Source organism: Cynoglossus semilaevis, chromosome 7 (genome assembly GCF_000523025.1).
Source record: "Cynoglossus semilaevis isolate Cse_v1.0 chromosome 7, Cse_v1.0, whole genome shotgun sequence".
Taxonomy (NCBI): Eukaryota; Metazoa; Chordata; class Actinopteri; order Pleuronectiformes; family Cynoglossidae; genus Cynoglossus; species Cynoglossus semilaevis.
This window is the reverse complement of record NC_024313.1, coordinates 4,382,445-4,403,442: the sequence shown is the minus strand read 5'-3', so window position 1 is coordinate 4,403,442 and position 20,998 is coordinate 4,382,445. Positions and strand designations below refer to the sequence as shown.

Sequence of the window (20,998 nt, the reverse complement as noted above, 5' to 3'; positions counted from 1 at the left end):
AAATGACCCAAAACATGCCTTACCATAAATCCATTTCCTTTCATACCTTTAATAGTGACGTTGAATCGGCTCCACACTGAAGGACCACTGTGCTCGGCTGGTACATCTCTATTACATGTTGGCCCGAGGAGTCTCTGTGCTTCCTCCCCTCCTGAACCCCATGGATGCTGTACTGGATCCAGGACCCCCTTCATACTCCTGCCTCCACCTTTGCTGCTATTATCTGTATATTAAAACTGGAACTGGAACTGTAACTCATGTTTGAGCCAAGTCAAAAAAAAGTTCACAGTTCATGGAAGATGAAGAATTTGTCATCACAGTCAAAGGTTTCAGCACCGTGAGTAAAGAACACACCATATTCACCGACACTAACCTGTGAACCCAGGATGACTTTTGAACTAAAGGGACAGAGGTGGGAACCACCAGGTTTCTTTGTCTCTGAAACTGACCCGGTCAGAAGTTTCACTGCATCTCCAACAGAAACAGCACGGTCAGAGACAGCTGAAGAGAAGGCATGTGTCTGATAACAGAGACTGGAATCACCACAAAAAAACCTGACGAGGAAAGTTTATAATACTGAAGAGGTTAGAGGTCAGAGACAGAGGACGGCAGGTTGGGACAAACACAGTTAATGAACAGTCCAACCTACATCATAGTCTTTGCAGATTAATTTATTTGAAATGAATCACAATGCTGTGAGGGTACTTGTACCACAATAGTCAATAACATGGTTACAAAATTGACATTTACACAATAAATTAATGTACTGCAGTACCACAAGTGACTGTAAACATAAAAACCCCAGTCTGGGGAATTGTAATGCATTTAAAACAATAAGTAACTAGTTAAAAGTACAAAAAGATTTTAGGCATTTACAAAGCAGCCTCCTCTTTTGTTGCTTGTTCTTTATATAAATATAAATCTGTAGGCTTTAGTTACACTGACATCTGATAAAAAGGGAAGAGATCCTGCTGTGATCTCTGACATTTTACTTTTCAAAACATTAAATTTACACAGCTTGTGTTATCATTTTTAGTTCTGTTTAATTAAAATGCATTTTTATTTTATAAGGATCTCTGGATTTCCAATGCAGGTAGCAATTTTTAGTGATTAAAAAAAAAATGAGAACATGTATTTTAAAAATGTGTGTGCAGTAGTAAAGTGCATGCACATGCTAGTTTGTAGCTGTTTTCAAAGCTGGTGGGAGTACGTGTATAAAAAATTAAATCAGAGCTGATCTCATTCTTTGCCCTCAAATTTAAACAAACCTTTGTGCGATCCTCCTCTGAGGTCTGCAAAAGTTTTTTTTTTCCTTTTCCGATCCCATTTTTCCCTCCTATGAATTACAATGACTGAAACTGCAGTCCATCTCCATGTCCAGGTTTTTAACAATGTGAAAAAGAAAAAAAATGTGTAGTGATTTAAAACAAACAAAAAAAACAAGATGAAGAACTAAAGCTTTAGCTGTCTATACTGTAAAACATGGTACCATTTAAGACTAGACCTTAAACATGGATGGTCTGTACCTGAGAGCAGAACTAGGCTGGTCTGAAAATGTGCATTTATTAAAAGTGTAGTAGCTTCTTATTTAAATGTGAGCTGATGTTTGTAATGGGGTATAAAAATCAGAGAGTTTGGTTTTAAAGTCTATCGTACTGATGTTATACCTAAATCCTAAATTTACAGATGAAATATAATAAAAGTCCTGCATGTTTTCAAACAGAAACCTGGCAGTTTCCACCACAAAGTTATATTTTCAGGTGGTTGTATACTGAGAAAAAGCCACTTGGTCTGACATTATCTAACTATCAAAATACCCTTACAAGTGTTGTAACAACAAAGCATTTTCTTTGAGGTACTTTCAGTTACTATGTACATGATGTGTAAACATGATAAATATAGAAAGTACTGCAATGTTTTAACATCACCTTAAGCGATGGCTTTTCACCACTCTTATTACAATTACTGATCAAGAAACTGGTCTTGCTGCACAAGCCTTGTAATGATATTCTGAGAGCCAATTAATTGTGAAAATAAAATTTGACAGTTCCTCTGCAGTTTAAGTTTGTCGACAAGACTATGAGATCAACAGTGCTGTGTTTAAACTGCTGATTTTTTCCTTTAACGAATAGTGGCCAAACACCGCGTATATAGTCAATGGCTCTACCTGGTGGATGTTTAGCTTAATAATACAAAATCTAGTGGCAGTGCAGTAAAATACAGTGTTCATTTTGAAACCACATCTTCCTGACTACCAGAAGTTATTTTTGTCCTCTGTGTGGGACATTCATAAACCTGAATATGTTTTGCTATCTACAGAGGACATTTAGATCTTATAATTAAACCGAATGTCAAGGGGTGGGTCCTTTCCAAAAATGGGGAATTAAGCCAAAAAAATGTAAAAAAAAAAACAACAATATTTTTTCCCTGGTAGTCCATGAATCAGGCAGCAATTATTTGATAATAGATTTAACGCACATTTGCTGAAGTTTCTAAACTGAATCCAACACAATACAATGAAGAGGGATTGACACCAAAGTACACATATTCAACTACTGCATGACCAGATCACTGATAGACTAAAGTGCTCCTACAATAATCACACAACATTTAAAATGTTAACAGATGGAGAACTGTAGCACCCTATAGTCCAACCTATAGGAAGTGGGGATGTCACATTTTAGAGCACAAAGGTCAATGAACATCTTTACAAAAATAATGTTAGACCAAGGTGGTGACTAACAAGTCTATAATGCAATTCAAAAAACATTCATCATCCATCCATCATACATAAGCATTTCTTGTTTGTTCATCCAGTTTATGCAACACTTCCCTTTTGTTTTTTTAAAAAAGTATAATATTCCCAAAACTGTGCAATTCCACTGAATTCCATACAAAATATGCCATTCAAATAACAGCTAAAATGAAGTCTAATGTTTAAGTGAACATGCAAAAACAGCTGGGCCAAAAGTTTAAATTAAAAAGATTTGATCTTAATCTCAAAGAGTATACGCAATCATTTGATCAACACTATAAAGCCAACAGTTCTTTTCCAAACAGGAAAATTACACCTACACACGACGCAGATGCGTTTCTTTTTCCCTCACACAATACGTGATGAAGTTTCACAGTATGATAGAATGGATGCATTTCCTCAGCCACAGGTGAATCAGGAGGTGAGGTGTGCAGAGTAATACTGATGACTGGCAACAAACAAGCCATCATGCAACAATGACTTGGAGGGTTCTAAAATTCAGGCAATAAAAAGTTAAAATGTTGTAATTAAAATATCTCTACAGACGATGATTTATATCTAAGGTTAAAACCCTAAGAATCACAGTGGCACAGCTTAGAAAAATGCCACAAGGAAAAAAGTCTATGTTCTGGAAAATTCGGAGCAGGCGTTGGAAATGTATCCATTTTCTAGTTTTTTTCCTCAAGATTACCAGAACCCTGCGATGATGGTCCATTAAGGGGTCCAGGAAACTTGAGGCAATGGAGTTGGGTTTACGTGGGACATAAAACTGCAGAGACAAAAACAGATGAGATTATTCAGTGTTGTTCAGTCAAAACTGTTTTCCAACTGTTATTATTGTAAGAGCAACTAGCACAGACTGAGGTGAGAAGCAAAAAGTATGTTTGAATGGTAGTGAGCTGCAGAACAGAAGCCGAAGCACAGAGTGAATAAGAGAGAAGCTGCTGCTACTTTAGCAGAAAGTTGAGCATCTAACAAGAGAAAGACAGCGATGAAAGAAAGCCTCATTGGGTGAAGACCAGAGATGGTATTCAAGAAAAGGACACAGCCACCTGCTTCTAAGACCAAAGTCTGGGCTGAAAGCTTCAACTTTACCCATGCAGTAAAAGTACAGGGACAACCTGGTGCAAAGCAGTCTTGTAGTACATGAAAAGACAATGATCGACGGGCCACACATTTTTTTATATAATTTCATCTTTGGACATGGACATACATGGAATAATTCCATTAAAAAAAAACATTTAAAATTAAATGCTCAGCAAATGCAGTGACAAGAACATTAATATTTTGCCATGGAACAATTATGTGTCTATGAAGTATACACGCATTTTTTCTTATAGTGCAAATCAGTTGTTCATCAGAGCAAAACAAAAACACCCTGAGTGTTTCTCATACTCCACTGATTCAAATTCTAATCAGCTGCATGAAACCAATATACAATATACACCACATGGAACCAAACCACACACTACAGGTACAAGCCTTGCAGCCTGGTACTGGTTCTTAAGGTCTTCCTAGTGTAAAGGACATAATGCGACGTCACAAGTATTTCATACATGAGTGAACATTTTATGAAGCAGGATTTTGATTTGCAACCCAAAGTCTGCGTCCATTTCTTATATACCATCTATGCTGCAGTCTAAATGTGATGGATCTCTGTTAATACATCAGTGCCTCACAAACCTCAGTTTCCACTGCTCTCAAACCAGAGCTACAGACAGAACAAGGCAGCACAGACGAGAGAGAGGGAAGTCACATGGTCAGAAGAGATTGACATTTGTGTCCAGTGCTTCTTTTTTTAGACACAGAGTTAACTGCACTTTCAAGAAGAGAGGGCAGAGAGCCTGAATGTCAGGTGCAAGCGACAATCAGATGTATGCTGTGTGTGGCACACACCCTTCAATCTGTTGCATTAGTTTTACTGTAAAAACACTGCACCAACTACAGTATGACTGACCGAACTTTGACTGCAGTGGCCAAATGCAGCCTTCTGTGGTTACAGTATGAATGAGTTTTTACCTTTAAGAATGTAATCTGTGAGTAGAGCGGGTACTTTCTCGCTGTCATCCCTCATGGCATGGAGGACTGACAGGGAAGAAAGAAACATAAGGGGCGTCTTCAGAGCCCATGTCTGATTTTGTTGAAATGTGCAGTATACACTTACTCTTTGTGAGGATCTGAAGGTCTTCTACTGACGGGGAGACTGCTTTCTTCTCATAAGGAATAACTGTGGTCAGGTACTGAATGGAAAACATCAAAAAAGCATGTTGTGAATTTTAAACTTTCTAAAATATAAATGAAGACTTATTTGCAAAAGTTTAAGATATAGTGACTTCTAAGATATTTGTATCATACTCCTGGACCTGTAAGTCAATCACCTCCTGCAACACTGTTATAAAATATGCCTCTGTTGTTTCCAGTGTCACTGTAGTCGTACAAAACATTGTAAGTGATAGCAGTTTTGCACGTAAGTGCAAGCTGGTTTCAGTTAGAGTCAAACAACCCCCAAATAAATAACAAGTGAATCAGCCTTAGTGAGGAAAAAGTACATGTGGGTTAGAACAAAGGAACACATGACACTGAGGTGTAAAAACAAAAAAAATGTGACGTGCCATGCTGTGCTGAAATCAAGGTTCAATGGGGATTAATAAAATATTTCAAATGAAGTGGAGAAAAACCAAAAAGAGGAATCCAGCTGCAGTTCTTGTGGCAAAAGAAACTAAACATGGAAAAAAGGAAAAGAAAACCCTGAAAAAACACAAGATGGAAAATAAAAAAAAAATAAAAAAACAGAAGGAAAATAAAAGTCAAAAATGACTTTGGTTTATGGTGGTGGCATATTAAGAGCAGGGGCACCTGTTTGTCCCCGCCCGTGTTGCTGATAGTTTGACGGAGACCATTTTGAATGACACTGGAGAGTCCTTCTAAAGTGAGGAGCTAAAAGGAGTGAGAGGAAGAAGAGAAAAAGATGAAGAAGTATTTGTACACAAGACCTTAGAAGATAGAAGGGGGAAAACACTGAGACCCACAGTAAATAAACACAACTTTCTCGTGCCATCTGAAGCATCATGCTGAGCTACACATGTGAGGCTCTACACACAAAATGACTTGTCCTTCTTTGTTATCTGTATCCTCATGCTGTCAGTGCACATGTGTCATATTTTTCCCCCGTGCCTTCCAGTTTTCTCTGCAGAATGACTCACAGTGCCTGGTATGTGTGTGCTGGTTGTCCTCTGGCCGTTGGGTGCGGTTGTAGTCGTGCTCCTGAATTTCTTCTTCTTGCGCAGCAGCTCACGGTGCTCTTTCTGTCTGTTCTGCACGTCGATTAGCAGGGAAATGAAGCTGTTTTTTACCTGTTTTAATGCAGAAATGTTTTTACTGCACACATATTTTATAACTTGCCAAAAGGATTTTTAATTTAGTGGTAATTTAGTAAAAACATAAACTGTAACAGAGATATTACAAAAAAGAGTACAATAAGAATGAAGATGCCAAGGCATCTTTCACTGGCCTGCAGCACCGCAGTCTGTTCTCACTGCACAACAGATGTTCAATTGGCACACACCTTCCATCGCTATTTTTAAAATTAGGATGTGCAACAGAGGCTGAATGTACAGATTTATTTTAAAATAATATGACTAATAACTGACTTCACTTTAGTCCTGGTTTTGTTTTTATAGAAACTCTGACGTGACAAAGATTCAAATACCTCCTTTTCATAATCCAGTTCATCTCGCAGAGCCAGAGCCTGGATTAACTCTTCACTGTACTGACGAATGGCTGTTTCTACCTCCTCCAGAGTCTCAGTCAGTTCAGACACAGACAGCTGACGCAGCCCTGTGGAGTGGTGGACAGAGAAACATTACTGAAATCTAGTAAAGAAAAAAGTGTGTGTCCTTAAATTAGGACATTTTTTTAACATTTTTTTTGCCTAAGGGAATACAGGAGGTGTCAGTAAATTGCTCCCTCATACCATGGTTTGGCACTGAGTTGCGTCCACCCATCAAGTCACAATTCAATGGTTTACTCATTGTAGCATTTAACATGTTGTCCTTACAGAAAATGGTTCATTATTGATATTGTGAATATTATTTGTGTAAATTAAAAACAGCAGCCAAGACAAATATCTGTGATATTAACTAAGGTCTGAAGGCAAACTGGGTGCAAATAACGCCCACACCACTGGGATTAAAAAAGATGCCTAATCCAAAGGTAGTGTATGCTGTGGTAGATTATATAACTCAGAGTGAGGACACAACCAATGTCTGTTTGGATTTGATACGCATTATATAACAGTTGTATCACATGCATAGGGTTGTTTCCTTGTGCACTGAGATGAAGAAGAGAGAAAAAAAAGAGAGAACTGCTCACTTACGGTCCTCATAGCTGGTGTTTGAAGCAGAGCGTTTCAAAGCATTGAGGTCTTGTGAGAGCATAGACAGGTCAGACTGAGAAGGACTCTCATCGTCATCTGGGTCTGGAGACTCCTGCATCATCTCTTCAATCTCCTCAATTACCTGCATAACAAAAAAAAATTCCAATCAGTTTGTCTGTAATGCAACAGCATTTTCCCCAGGGGATCAAAATACTTATTCTGATTCTGATAAAGTTTTAAACTTATTTTCAAAACTGCCCAGTAGCCTGTGTTGTGGTTGTCAGAATACGTTCAAAATATGTTCAAAATACGACATTTGTTTATGTTCATTTTAACCTGTTCAGCTGTGAAAATCGGCTCGTCATTGATGCAGGAGACAATGATTGCGTGCATGTCCATCTGCTCCCTCAGCTCCTCGTCATCTGACAGATCTAAAGACTGGTTATCCAACTTCTGCCCAGATAAATGATGAAGGAGGGAAATTATTTGCTTATATTATACATTTTGCTTGTTACTCAAACAACATTGTTTGCAGGACTGAGGAACACCAAAAACCACCGCCATTGCATGTGTCTGTGTAAGTGTGGCTGAAGCACCTCATGGTCAGTTAGGTTCAGGACAGGCAAGTGCAGTGAGCGCGTGTGCGATGTCTTCCAGTCCACTGGCATCACATTGCCATAGTTATCCGTCAAGGCATTCCAAACTCTGAGGAGCAAAAATGAGGTATTGAGGTTTTAATTAGGATTCATGAATAAACTTAAATAAACTACAGTTTTTATTCACATAGGTCGGGTAGCTTCGGCAGCTCCGTGTATAAAAATAGTTTCCTTTTCCTTTTGTGGTGACACAGCATCACAGCCTTACACCCACACCACTTCACTGTGTCCTGTCTGCTGCAGCTCAGAACTGTCGCCTGGATCCACTGACAAATCCTCCCACCCTCTAATCACATCTTTCCTGAGAAAGTTTGAGTCATGTCTGGAATTGAAACCATGAGGCTCAAGGCTTGTTTAAGACCTATTTGAAATAAATGTATACTGATTTAACAGACTGCTATAAAAGTCATTTAACAAACTCTGAATTATTCAGTTCAAATCCTGTAAGCATGTCTGTTAAATATTATATTTTTACAATCTTAAATATGTATTTGATACACTAACACTGCCCTCATAAGTGTCAACTGGTCACCTTGTTGGACATTACATTATTTTTAAAACCCAAGTTGGATGCATTCAAGGTAAACTCTTCTTGCATCCAATAAGGGATGAATCCACAGTTGCAGCCACTGCAGCAGGGAGCAGCTTTGGGTGGTTCTTATTTAGTAACAAAACATTTCGTGATCTTTGCAATGAAAACACAGCTTTGTACACGGTTGATGATAAAAATCAGCCGTCATCGGTGTGAATGTGTTGTACTCTGGGTTTGAATTTAAGTGAAACAGAAATGACGACGTGAGTAAGCAGTCATACTGTCAGGTTAAATAAAGTGGGAAAGGTACAGAAATGTCAATGTAAACATAACCTACAGTTTTTTTATACTTTGGCAAACACATTTTACAATAACAAACAGAAACAGCAAAAAATTCGAGTGCACATATGGGGCACTATATTTGGTTCCATGGCCCTAAGAGTAAGATAGGATGCTGTGAACCCATGTGTCAGAACAGCTTTATATCGCTGCAAACACACACACACACACACACACACACACACACACACACAAATATTTATGTAACTCACGTTTCTCCCTGAAGCTTGGAGCACAGGGGGCTTTTGGCTTGTTTTATATGGGGCAAAATCTGGCAGGAACAGTCTCTTTTGCCTCTAGTCATGACACCGTCTCAGACGTGTGTGTGTGTGTGTGCCAAGGAAAACTTCATGTTCTCTGAGAACATTTTAAAAGCAAACGACCAATCCAGAAATGTCAAGGAACCAATTTGTTGTCTTAGTGTAGCCATGTCTCATTTGTCTAAATTACATGCTTGAAAACATTTAGACTGAGGCAGTTCACATGTACAACGTGAACCTATCAAAAACACACACACACACACACACTCTGCTCCTTGGTTCTTCATCCTTGCCTTGGTCTTTCTACAGAGCTAGTTAAGCACCGAAGCACGTCGTCGTATAAAGAGCAGTCTGCACAGCCATCCAGGAAAGATCCTGACAGAGTCTGGCTCTGCTCTTTACTGGGACTCTGTCCAGTCACTCCACTGACTCTACCATGTACTGAGGAGTACTGAGGAGTACTGAGGAGTACTGCTACTACGAAATTGCCTCTACTTTTAAAACTGTGTCTGTTGCTCCGGTTACATCACAAAATGAAAAAGTTAGGTCAGAGTCTCCAACCAATTACAGCCATTAAAGAAAGATTAAAATATATGTGTGATAATATAGGGGGTATGCACAGATACCATATATCAATGCTATGAATTAATTTTATTTACACACACGACCTGCCTGTGTGGTCATAGCATTCAGCCTATATTTGTATTTGTGCTACTTACACGTCTATGAACAGCAAACAGGACCTTTGACCACGACTGTGTATGTTGTTGATGTGACATGAAAGACACAGATAGCACAACTACTCTGACAAAGGAAACAAACTGCAGTCTACTCTGTTTACTGTCACGCAGGGGCAAAAATGCAAATACAATTGTTCAAAACAAAACTTTCAAATTATTTAACATTTTGTCACGTAGCTTATGAAAGACTACCATTTCCCACACAACATTAACAAAATACTGTTTAAAGTTTACCAATGACATTGACACTTCTGATTGCTGCATATGACCAGGGCAGGTTGTGCATTTTAACTAATGTGGAATTGACAAATTACCCTCATCTATTCCATCAGCTGCCACAGCCCGGGCATGCTTGATGTGGAACATAAACATGAACACACATAAACAGAGAATTTGTAACCTTCCAGTCTGTCGGAAAACCAGAAATGGTTTTAACCGGAAAGGGGGAAGAGCAGCAACTCCTGCTGTGGATCCATTTCACGTAGAGTTACATTTGAAAAGATGCAAACTTGCAAACACAATGTCTCAAATGTCATCTTTATAGATAAGCAGCTTATTTAACAGGTAGAAAAAGACTGTCTCAATAAAATTTGTGAAGGAAGGGGGATAACATTCAGATAGCATGAAAAATAACATCGTTTTCAGATTTAGAACACTCTTGTTTGCACAATGTTCTCGCTGAGCCTCATTGCACATCCAATTGAGACCTACATGTTCAAGCCAAAGGGGAAATGAGATTGAACACTTTGGAGATGTGTACTGTCTAATATCAAGAGTATTTTAGCTCACTGAAGCTACCGGGGCTAACTGAGCTAGCTGAAAGTTATTGTAAACATGTTTTACATAGTAAGTAACACTTACTCATCGTCTTTAAGGCAACTTTCCTCAGAGATCGGTTTGATAGGGGCGATGTTTTCTGTGGCAGTGTTGTAGTTTCGAAAACACACTGTCAGCTTCTCATCGAAATCGTGGACCAGGTCCTCCATCGACTTGAAGCTACATATCTCCCCGGAGAAGCTGTTGTCCAGGTCCGAGAAGTCATCTAGGCCCGAGGACGACTCGCCCACGTTCGAGTTAAGCTGGTCCAGCTGATCGGCCGACTCAGAGGAGGGCTTAAATTCGTTAAAGTCCTGCCAGTCCTCATCGAAGTGAGCCAAAGGAGCCGCCATGACTGTCACCCAGAGCAGCGTAAACAACGGCCAGGTGGACCCCAAGGGAGTGCGCTTTGGTTTGGGCTGAGGAACCTTGGCTACACGGTGGGAGGAGGGACAGAAGGAAGTGTGGCAATGGCGTCACTACAAGCGCCCGCCCCTTCTAGATACAGTGAAGCACAGTTCACATAGCGATTAGGGTTATATTGTTTGAAATTAATTGAAACTAAAACATAAAAATATGAACCACATTTTTTATTTTCATGTCTTATCGATTAACCAAGAGAAAACCACAGTGCTAAGAGAGGAGTGGTGGCACATTGACACACAAATTGATGTCATGTTTAATTTTGCCACGTGCCACCAGATAGCGCAGTTTAGTTGTTTTGCAGCTTTGCTCTTAATACCTCAGTATGGCGTATTTCTAGGAGAAAACATAAATGAATAAAGAACACAATCAGAGGTGTTTAGAAATACTGTAAAAAGCAAATATATAAAAAATATTTATTAAAAGTGTATGGCATTTTTATTTATTTTGTAACGGCTTATATTTTCTTTTCTAATCACACCATGCTTTTTAATAGAAATGTATAGCCAACAACAAGGCATACTTAAAAGAATATCACTTTATTGGCAATTATTCATCTCTAATTTTGGCATTGCAGTTTGCCTCATCTCAGCTGGTCTGGCCGGGGACATTGCTTTAAAGACATTTTGGACTACGACTGATAACAAAGCAAAGTTTGACACAGGTTCACCTCAACACATGCTGCGCTCAAGACAGAGAGAACGTCTTCACAACAATCTGGATCTGCTGACCCGTCATTTTAGTAAGATGGGAGTTTTCTTGAGATCTGATGGGACCACTTAATCATCTCTTGCCCCGTCATACTTTTATGGACTATTTAATTTTTTTAAAAACCCTGAATGCTTTATTGAAAATATGCATACATAACAGTTTTCCTACACAACAATACAAAACAGTACAATCACTTTTGTAAATAACACACGGAACGCAAACCCACACATCACCACTACCCACCCAAGCTCATGGAACTTAGAGATGCTACAGCAAGCCCTTAGAAAAACCCCACCCAGCCCAACCCACAGCCACCACCTTCAGCTCAGAGAGAAGCAAGACATTTAAATCAGTATCTCCTTGGTAAACTCAGGTGAAAGAACAGAAAAAAACACCAGATTGCATACAAACACAGTATTTGCCAGCAGGTCAATGATGGATATCACCAAAGCTTTTGTTTTGGTTCTTTAGATGAGTGTTTTCCTTCAAGTCTTGGTAAATAACATAGATATGGAAAAGAAGTCCTTTCCGTGGTTCAGGAGCTGAAGTTTACAGACTGGAGATCAGAGATTGCCACACATTGTGCCTCAACTGATTTGGCTTCAGTACGTGTCAGAGATGTGACAACTGTGAGTCAACAATGGCACACCAAGAGAGAAAGATTGTGTTCAATCACACAGACATGCAATAAAGGAGATTTTCACAAGAAGGAAACTGTTTAAAGGCGAGGGGTGGATAGTTCAAACCTGATTTAACAATAGGTAACACACTTTCTAAAAAGACTCTTCATTTCTATTGTCATGGGTGTTACTGTGCATATTCATTTGCAAAAACAGTGGTGAATAAAAGTAAACTTAACACTAAGAAAATAATATATAAAAGAAAGTTTTGAAAAAAAGACTTTGAAGGTTATAAATGAAAGTGAGGAGTCCAAGTTACTGGTTATATTTTAATATGATCATACAGGGATAGAGGTCAACCAAAATTGATATAATGTGAACAAAAAAGTAACAAAAAAGTTCAATAAAAACAGACAGAAAAGCACTGTTTTCAAACATGTTCACTGTATATCAGTCTGTAGCAAATAGTCATTACATACCCTGAAAAGGGGAGGAAGAAAGCTTTGAATGGTGCACTGACCACTGAATAACTTGGCTAAAGGGAATGAATGCTAAATTCTCTCAAAGATCCAAGAGTGATACCCTTGAGATGACACTGCTGTTGATGGTTTATAAGCACGAAGATTCAAACTTTTACGACCTCAGGTCAGGATGATCAGTCGCTGCTACTGGATGCATAGAGAGGCTTGGTTCCTTTAGCATTAGCTTTCCCATTATGGTTTTAAGTCTATGCCAATGCAGCCTTTTTTTTGCCAAAGGGAACAGCGTGTGGCAACCAAGGAGGCTGGTTTGAAACCTCAGAGATTCATGCCATTGCAGTAGGTGCAAGAGAGCAAAAATGACCCCTCAAAGTGCAGTTGGGTGGAGGGAGGGGCATCACTATAGATACTGAAGGTTCTGTGTGCAACTGTATAAACAGGAAGGCAGTTTTTGTGTTTTTTTAGATTGCAACAACATTCCCCAACACTGAGGGCTCAAAGACTGTTTCTGATTATTGGTGCCTCATCTGTCTAGGGCCATGCTAAACTCTTCGTCCTGAACACACAAACCATATCTCTGTGTATGAAATGACACTTTGCTATTAACACAACTCTATAGCTTTTTATCCGACATGTCTAGTCCAAAATGCTCTCCTAAATTTCCTTTTATCTTCCCCTACAAATATAATTAATGCCAGTTCATCAGTGCAATTTGATAGGTGAAAAGGAGAAAAAAAACTACTGTAAAAATCAAAGCCCCAGATTAAAAAAAGTTGTATTTTCTGTTTGTTTTTTTACAAAATGGCTCTTAAGATATCTTTGTTCCACAGAGAGAGGTCATTATGGGGCTTTGGATAACTTAGAATTGATTTAAAATCATCTTTACAATTTCATTGTGGGATTTTGAGCATCTGGGAGAGGGAAGTATTTTCTGCTGGTGTGACTTTGACACACGTACAAAAACACAAGCCAATTAAACCTGCACTCAAAAATGTCAACTTGCACAATGTGTGTATGCATAATTTCTTTCAGTCATACTCTCTCTCTCTCTCTCAAATGCACACACATACGTACACACACACACACAGAGGAGAAACAGCAGTCACCGGCCTGCCATCTGATCAGAATCTTTCTGCAATAAAAGCTTGACTTTTGAAAAAGGTCATAGTTTGTCCTGTTGGTGGACAGTCCACCTCTCTGATACCATTTGACCTCCTTACAGCAGATATGTGACCAGTGGATTTCTCTGTCGATCTCTTCTTAGGCAGATGTAATGAAATTGTGCGGTAGTTAGCTCAACAGAGAGAGACAGGGGGGTCTCTGGGTGGAAGGGTGGTCAGTTAGAAAAACTTGACAGCAACTGTCCTTGTTAGAAGTTAAATAAAAACAACTTTGTTTTTTTTTTCTTATGCTGTCAAACAGAATCCAAAATCGTCACAAAGACGTTTTGCAAGGACACTACTTGAGCTAAGGTTCACCTCTTAAATGAAAATAAATGCTATGACGATGATAAAAAAAATTTCCAATGTGTAGCATAACCATGTGTTTGTGTTCTGTCAGCTGATTGGACAGCATGTTTATGGTGCATCTTTTGGCTTTTGTCCAACATATTGAATGCAAACAAAATAGCAAGAATAAAAAGAAAAGAACAAAAAAAATAAAATAATTGTTGCTTTACCCCAATCGCATCATTCTCCCCCAAAACACCCCACCCATGTGTATGGAGACAATTAACAGGTAATGTGAGCGACAGAACAGGCAGACATAAATGTAGTCCAACAAGTAGACAGCCCGTCTGCTGTGTCAGTCTCGTGGTATCACAGGGACTTCTTGTGCTCCAAGCTTAAGGTGGACTGTGGTCTTCCAGGAAAACTCCGGGAGTATCTGGTTTGACTTCTGACCACGCGCCAAGATCGATGGGGACAGGGATCAGTTGAAGGAGGAGGACAACCTGTTACAGCTCACGATAAACAGCCACATGCCACCGGGCATTGTATGGTTTTCCAGGCCTGGGTGGAGAGCAGGACCAGGATGTGGACTTTAATTTTTCAGTGTCCACCGTCACCTCTGCCACTGTGTCTAGGCCAGTCAGGAGATGAGTTTTTGTGACTTTTGTTTTATCTTTTGAATTGGTGGCATCTGTTTGTGATTCTTGACCTTGTTGAAATTTTATTTGCCATCTCGGTGTTTTTCATTTTACTGCAGGGTTCTTGGATTGTTTTCAAACAGAGATGTCAATAGCTCCATGACTGACCATCAACTGTCCATGTTGCTGCTGTTCTCTGTGGATGGGAACAAATACAGTGCACCAGAAAAATTCATCACATATATCCACACTTGTTATTGAAAAATTAGCATTATTATTTTTATCATCAAGAAAAATCAAATACATATCGATAGATTTCAGGTAGAGCGCTTTTACTGCACCAACAGAAAACTGAGCAGGAAATTACCATTAAGTCCATCCACTTCTTGTGATTCAAGGAAGGGCGCAGGACCCCAGACACGCACAGTGCCATCGTCTGACGCTGAAGCCATGAGTCCCGGGATGGCTGGGTTCCAGCTCACACAGTTAACTGTGCGTGTGTGGCCTGTTAGCTCAGCAATGGGAAGCTCACCGCGTCGGTGCCAGATGTACACTTTGTGGTCTGTGGTGTGGACGTGAAAGAAAACTAAATTTAAATCCATTTAGGCTGTATAACTACCAACAACAGTATCTATTCTCAAGTTGTAAACATTTCATCTAAAAAAAAAGCTTAAATAGTAATTTATATTTTTATGACAGTATATAATCTACCTTCACTGCCACTGGCAATAAAGTCTTCATTGTGTCCTCCAAAGCAGGAGTGGATGGTGTAGAAGCCCTGGGTCACACCTTGGTATTTCCTCACTAGCACCCGGTCCTGAAGGTCCCACAGGTGTACTCCCTATATAAAGTAAATGTACTTATAAACAAAATGTTCTAATAGTTGACAAACTAATCAGTCAGTCTACTGTTGTAAAGTTTACCTGAGTTGCTACATTTAACAAAGCTAATCTTCCATTCTTTGAAACAGTAAAAGACATGACAGGGTGGTCCTCCTGAACTCTGTGAAACACAGGAAAAAAAACTTGGTTGAATTCACCAGCATCAAAGCATCAAATTTTTGTTGCACTGACAAACTATATTTATGGTTTAATATGAGACTTACAAGATTTACACAGAACAGGTAAAGTCGTAATGCCAAATTTCAATTTTCAAATTTTTGTGATTCAAAAACATACCCATTTGTATCTACTTAACATTGGTTGGAACATACATGTTTCTGTCGGTAAGGTCCTCAAAGTTGTACCCCCGAATACGTTGATGGGTGTCCGATGCCAGCACTGTTCTGCCATCGCTCAGGCACCACAGGCACTGCACCCTCACACCTTCCCAGGAGTCCAACAGGTTACCATCAAGGTCCTGACAACAAATAAGGCAAATGTCATTGTTCTTGACAGGAGAATGAAAACATTTACCAGTACACACTAGATGATCGACTGCATCTGGTCCGACACCAAAGTAGAACATCTTATATTTTCAACCATATAAAAAAATTGAGAAATGTGTTATTTCAGAGCAGGTGTTGCCTGAACATCATGATAATTTAATGTTGGCCTAGTCCTAATTTTAAACAGTTTTGTGTCTGTAGACAAAGACCAACACATAAACATATCATAGTAAATAATCACATCATAATTTTATCAATTAAACACATCATATGAAATACAATGCCTATATAGTTGGGTACCCTTAATAATAGTGACTTGCAAAAAATACAAAATATACTGTTATAAAAAAGTTATGCTGTCTAAAATGCAGAGAGTATGGATTATACTTACGCACTGATAAAACTGCCCTCTCTGTCCTCCTGTGACAAAACGTTTACCATCAGGGTTCCATGCCACAGTGGTCAGACTGTCTTCATGGGACTGAGACATTTTGGTCCTCAGCTCCCCCGTCTGGTTAACACAGAGATTGATGTAGGCAGCGAAAAAGCAGTAGAGAGAAAATGGGGGAAGGGAGACAACAAGAAAAAAACATTAGGTAAGTGTGGGGGAAGGGTGAGGACAAGGATATTAAAGGGGAATGGGAGGGATGGAAGAAGAGGAGAGGAAAAGGGTCAGTGAGTACACGGGCTTGGTGCATGTTTTTCTCCTCAACCTGTTTAATGACTATAAAAAAACTATAAAATTGATATTCTTATCTTTACTGATAGTGTATCTGCTTCTATATTGTGTACATAAAAAAAGAAGTGACATTCCTGAGGCACGGCATGAAAATGATGACACTATGTAGAGACAAGGATAGATGTTACCTGAACATTCCAGAGCCAGAGCTCAGAACAGTCATCAGGTCCACAGGCGATCAGGTAAGTGTCATCCGGACTCCAGGCCAAGTAAGCCACTCCGAACGCATGACCTTCGAGGGTTCGCAGCAGCTTCAACTGGTGGCTCTCCTACAAAAAGACAGGATTAAGATAATTATATTAAAATTAATCTTGTTCCCGAAGGCGGTGCCCTCTTATTCACCCTGCAACACAGACAGTGAAACTTCACATACAAGCTCAAAAAGTGAAAATTAAGAAAACAAAACATGTCTGAAATAATAAAGCCTATTTTCTTTCTCCAACAGAGAAAAAACATTACAAAAAATAATGTCAGCTGCTTCATTTGAAGAGTTAATTTATGCTACTTCTAAATCTAAAAAGGAAAACCAATATTTGTACTGGAAATGCTCTCACTCTACTCTGTGCACTTACCAGATCTACTTGCCAGATTAAGACTGTAGTGTCTTTAGAACCCGTGGCTAGTTTAGTGCCATCGTTTGAGAATTTGCAGAACCACACCTCATTACAGTGCTCCGTCAGAATCTGCTGAGTATAACAGGGGAACTGTTTCCTGTGACAAGAAATGACAATCAACACCATTGGTCAGGAGGCAGCTTGACAAATATCAGACGCAGCAATCCGAGTAGACGGGCAAGACAGACCTGCTGCAGACGTGGTCGACGAGGAGAGACACCGAGTCCAGGTTATTGTCCAGCTTGGTGTTGTGATACAGACATCGGTCCCTTTGCAACTCCACCGCTTGCCGGAGCAGTGTCTGCAGCCGTCGTGGGGGGAGCATCACAGAGGGAGGCAGGTATGCTACAAACATAAACGAGGGACTCAATCACTCGGCTCAGCCATGGAACTAACATTTGTCCTGAGTGATCCAAAGATGTTTGGACACAGATGATCGGCACTGAATAAGTCCTTGGAGCAAGTCACAAAATACACATACCAAGATTCCAGGTTTTGGCAGTACAAACAGTTCCTTCATTTGCAATTATCTTTTCTCTTGCCCTGCACCAGTCACTCACACAAACACACACAGACTGAACTAGTCTGAAAAGACCAGGGGAACTTTATCTTTTTGTTCTCAATAACAAAACAAAATGTGTTGTGTGTTTGTTTAAAAGGCGGGCAAAGCCACATGTAATTTAACGTGGCCACAGGAGACACAGCCAGGACGCTGTTCAGTTCCAGGTGACAACATTTGTGCTTAACACTGCTGGCATACAGTCAGATCACTAAGAACAGATGTTGGTACAAGATTCTGAATGGGACCATTGACAACACACAAGACCTCTGTTCCTGAAGCTGTGTGACATTTCACTGTTTCATTTCACTCTACATGTGTCAAGGTGGAATGGGAACACATCTCCTCACTTTGTAATTTATCCAGCAGTCTGCAGCGTGATGCTGTTCCCTTGCCTTCCCATTCTGCTTTGGCCCTCAGATCCTCAGCGTGACTACACATTAGGTATCTGCATGGAAACAACAGGAGGACATAAAAAACAACACATTATAAGGCAAAGTATCGGGCCTATACAGTAACATTATATTTTCTGGTCATTACATTAAAACATAGGGTCACAGACAAGGTCAGACAGTGTTTACTTCAAAACTGAAGGGACACGTTTAGACACATTTATCCTTCTGATTGAACAAAAAAATATTCGCCAGACGTGTTTACAAGCTGTAAACTATTTAAAGACTACTAGCTAAGAGATGACTGAGCCCAAAAAATTACCCGCTGAGTACGTGGATGCGATCTGTGTTGTACTTGAGAGGTGTCAGCTCTCCACGCAGCACCTGAAGAGCCTCCAGAACTTTACCGTCTTCTAGATACTCCAGGTACTTCTGCTGAAGTAACAGGAACTTCATACGCTGAGCAAAATAAGAGAGAGAAGACTTAAATAAAATTGAAAAAATGGTGTGTTACTTGTGATTAGTAAAAAGTTGTGAATATAAATTAAAAAAAAATACAAGAAACATGTCTTTATGCAACACATCGCCACCGGAACTCAAAGCTCTTTGCATGGTGTCATATCAGGTTATGTTGAGAGACACTACACATCAGTGTCAAGGAGGAATGTTTCTGCTGGTTGACAATGACAGTTGCCACATCAGGAGAGTTTGTGTGTCTATGTGTGTGTATAGTTGTAGATACACGATGGGAGTCACAGCTCTGACAAATGATGCAACCATAGCTTTACCCATAACATATACCGTATAGTCACAAAATCAACCAATTAATGCAGCAAAACAGACAGCTGTGGCACCAAGAGAGCATTTATGAAACCAAAGTTGATAAACTGTTGGAGTCCTGGCAGAGGATAATTAATCTGTCCATTATTTTAAATATTAAGTCCACAAAAATTAAATAGTAAGGGCATAGTTCTGTGCAAAACCAACACAAAGAACTTTAACCACATGTTTCTGCCTAAAAAAACAAATCTCAAAAATGTTTACAGCATACAGGATGTAAATATTTAATACAAGAAAACATATGTGGATGTCAATACGAAACATTATTTAATTCAGGGGGGTTAAACATTTTATGGATGCTAACTTCCAGGATAGCTGTCACTGTTGCATCAGAATTACCATTTTCCAAAAACGTTAGCGATTTCATATGCATTTGAATTTAAAGTATTTAATTTCCAAAAGACATCATTATAATTTAAGTCTTTTTGACAATGATCAGTGGAAAATGGCATCTTTTAAAATTAACTGACAGAGAGACAGTACAAAAGTATATGATTTTGTTACGTCATTCACCATTGTGCAATTTTTAAGGCAGCACCCAAAACATTTTAGTCTTTAGTTTAATGAACAACAACAACAACACGTAGCTTCGGACTCAGCTTTCAGTCCAGGTATGGTCATAGAGAGCTTACCACAATAGCATTTGGAGAATGCATCAGTGCTCGCAACTCATTGAGATCGTTCTCAGCCTGGAACAAATAAAAGGACAATGATTCAGGGGGCAGACAGGGAGAGAGAAACAGGTTGGCTCAGCAGTTTTTCAAATACATACAAAACTGAATACCTAAATTGCATAAAAAAATAAAGATTACTACAAACTGGATAAATCAATCCTGAACAATACATTTCTGTAAAACTGTTGCATAGAACAGAACACTGTTCAGGAGGTGAAATACATAACAACAAAAAGTCAAACCAATGTCCCTTTTTTGTCTTTGTTTTTTGAGGACACTAAAGTGCCTGCTATGAAATGTTCCACTGTTTGCCTCAAGGCTGAAGTTAATTCTCCAGCCTGCCGTTCTGACATGTGTTCATTAATCTAAAGGATTCACCAGGCGGTACTGAACTGCTGGAATGTAAAACTTTCCAAAGCAAGAACAGAACGACTGATGACTACAACAACACACGGCTTCATAAAAACCTGTTCCCAAATTTTAAAGCTAAAAAACAATAGAGCCATTACAGCAACTCGACAACAATGTGTTGCAATCTGTTAATATATTTGTGTGTACTTACAACACTGTAACAGAGAGCCGTTGCTGATATGCTTGACCAACCATCTTTTCTTCTCGGCCAACTAACAACTTCTAAGAAACATATTTTTCTTTTCTGCTTCCCACCACATACAAAACAATCCCCCGGGACTCCCTTACAGTTTTGCTGGATTGGCTCTAGGAAGAAAAAACGTCAGGCAGGTCTGAGGGAAAAAAACATTTTCTAGGGGGTAAGGAGACTAGTCTTCTGTAGGTCGCCTGCAGGTGCCAACCAATGGTTTCATGAGGTGGGCTGCTACGAGTAGGCGAGGGTGAATAGGTGGATTTTCAGTTGCTGTTTAAAGGTGTCAATGGATGGGGCCTCCCTGACGTGTTGCCATAGGGCATTTCAAACTTTTGACTGCGTAGTATGCGATACAATGCAACATAAACAACAGTTTCCCTAAAATGGGGGATTTTTT

At 39.4% G+C, this 20,998-nt stretch overlaps 2 protein-coding genes across 3 annotated transcripts in view; both read right to left on the bottom strand.

Annotated features, from left to right (window-relative positions):
- Nucleotides 1-653: 653 nt before the first annotated feature.
- On the bottom strand, nt 654-11,188 carry fez2b (fasciculation and elongation protein zeta 2b). Of its 2 annotated transcripts, XM_008312887.3 has the most exons (10): nt 10,519-11,188; nt 7,727-7,835; nt 7,467-7,583; nt 7,131-7,272; nt 6,465-6,592; nt 5,959-6,108; nt 5,612-5,692; nt 4,920-4,995; nt 4,775-4,840; nt 654-3,524 (listed from the first exon to the last, which is right to left on the bottom strand). In XM_008312887.3, exons 1-10 carry the CDS (start codon nt 10,824-10,826, stop codon nt 3,508-3,510), a joined length of 1,194 nt encoding a protein of 397 aa, XP_008311109.1. In that variant the 5' UTR covers nt 10,827-11,188; the 3' UTR covers nt 654-3,507. The 2 variants fall into 2 exon arrangements, with proteins under 2 accessions (XP_008311109.1, XP_008311111.1); XM_008312889.3 differs by lacking the exon at nt 5,612-5,692 and having other exon boundaries at nt 10,519-11,181.
- A 228-nt stretch (nt 11,189-11,416) lies between these two features.
- wdr26b (WD repeat domain 26b) overlaps nt 11,417-20,998 on the bottom strand; it is a 12,835-nt gene continuing 3,253 nt past the window's right edge. The window contains exons 3-14 of the mRNA XM_008312885.3: nt 19,956-20,012; nt 18,806-18,942; nt 18,442-18,539; nt 17,721-17,877; nt 17,491-17,629; nt 17,047-17,187; nt 16,571-16,690; nt 16,006-16,151; nt 15,716-15,794; nt 15,504-15,633; nt 15,160-15,354; nt 11,417-14,988 (exon numbers count right to left, since the gene is read on the bottom strand). Coding sequence (XP_008311107.1) covers nt 14,963-14,988; nt 15,160-15,354; nt 15,504-15,633; nt 15,716-15,794; nt 16,006-16,151; nt 16,571-16,690; nt 17,047-17,187; nt 17,491-17,629; nt 17,721-17,877; nt 18,442-18,539; nt 18,806-18,942; nt 19,956-20,012 — 1,425 coding nt within the window. The 3' untranslated portion in view covers nt 11,417-14,962. The remainder of the gene's footprint in view (nt 14,989-15,159; nt 15,355-15,503; nt 15,634-15,715; nt 15,795-16,005; nt 16,152-16,570; nt 16,691-17,046; nt 17,188-17,490; nt 17,630-17,720; nt 17,878-18,441; nt 18,540-18,805; nt 18,943-19,955; nt 20,013-20,998) is intronic.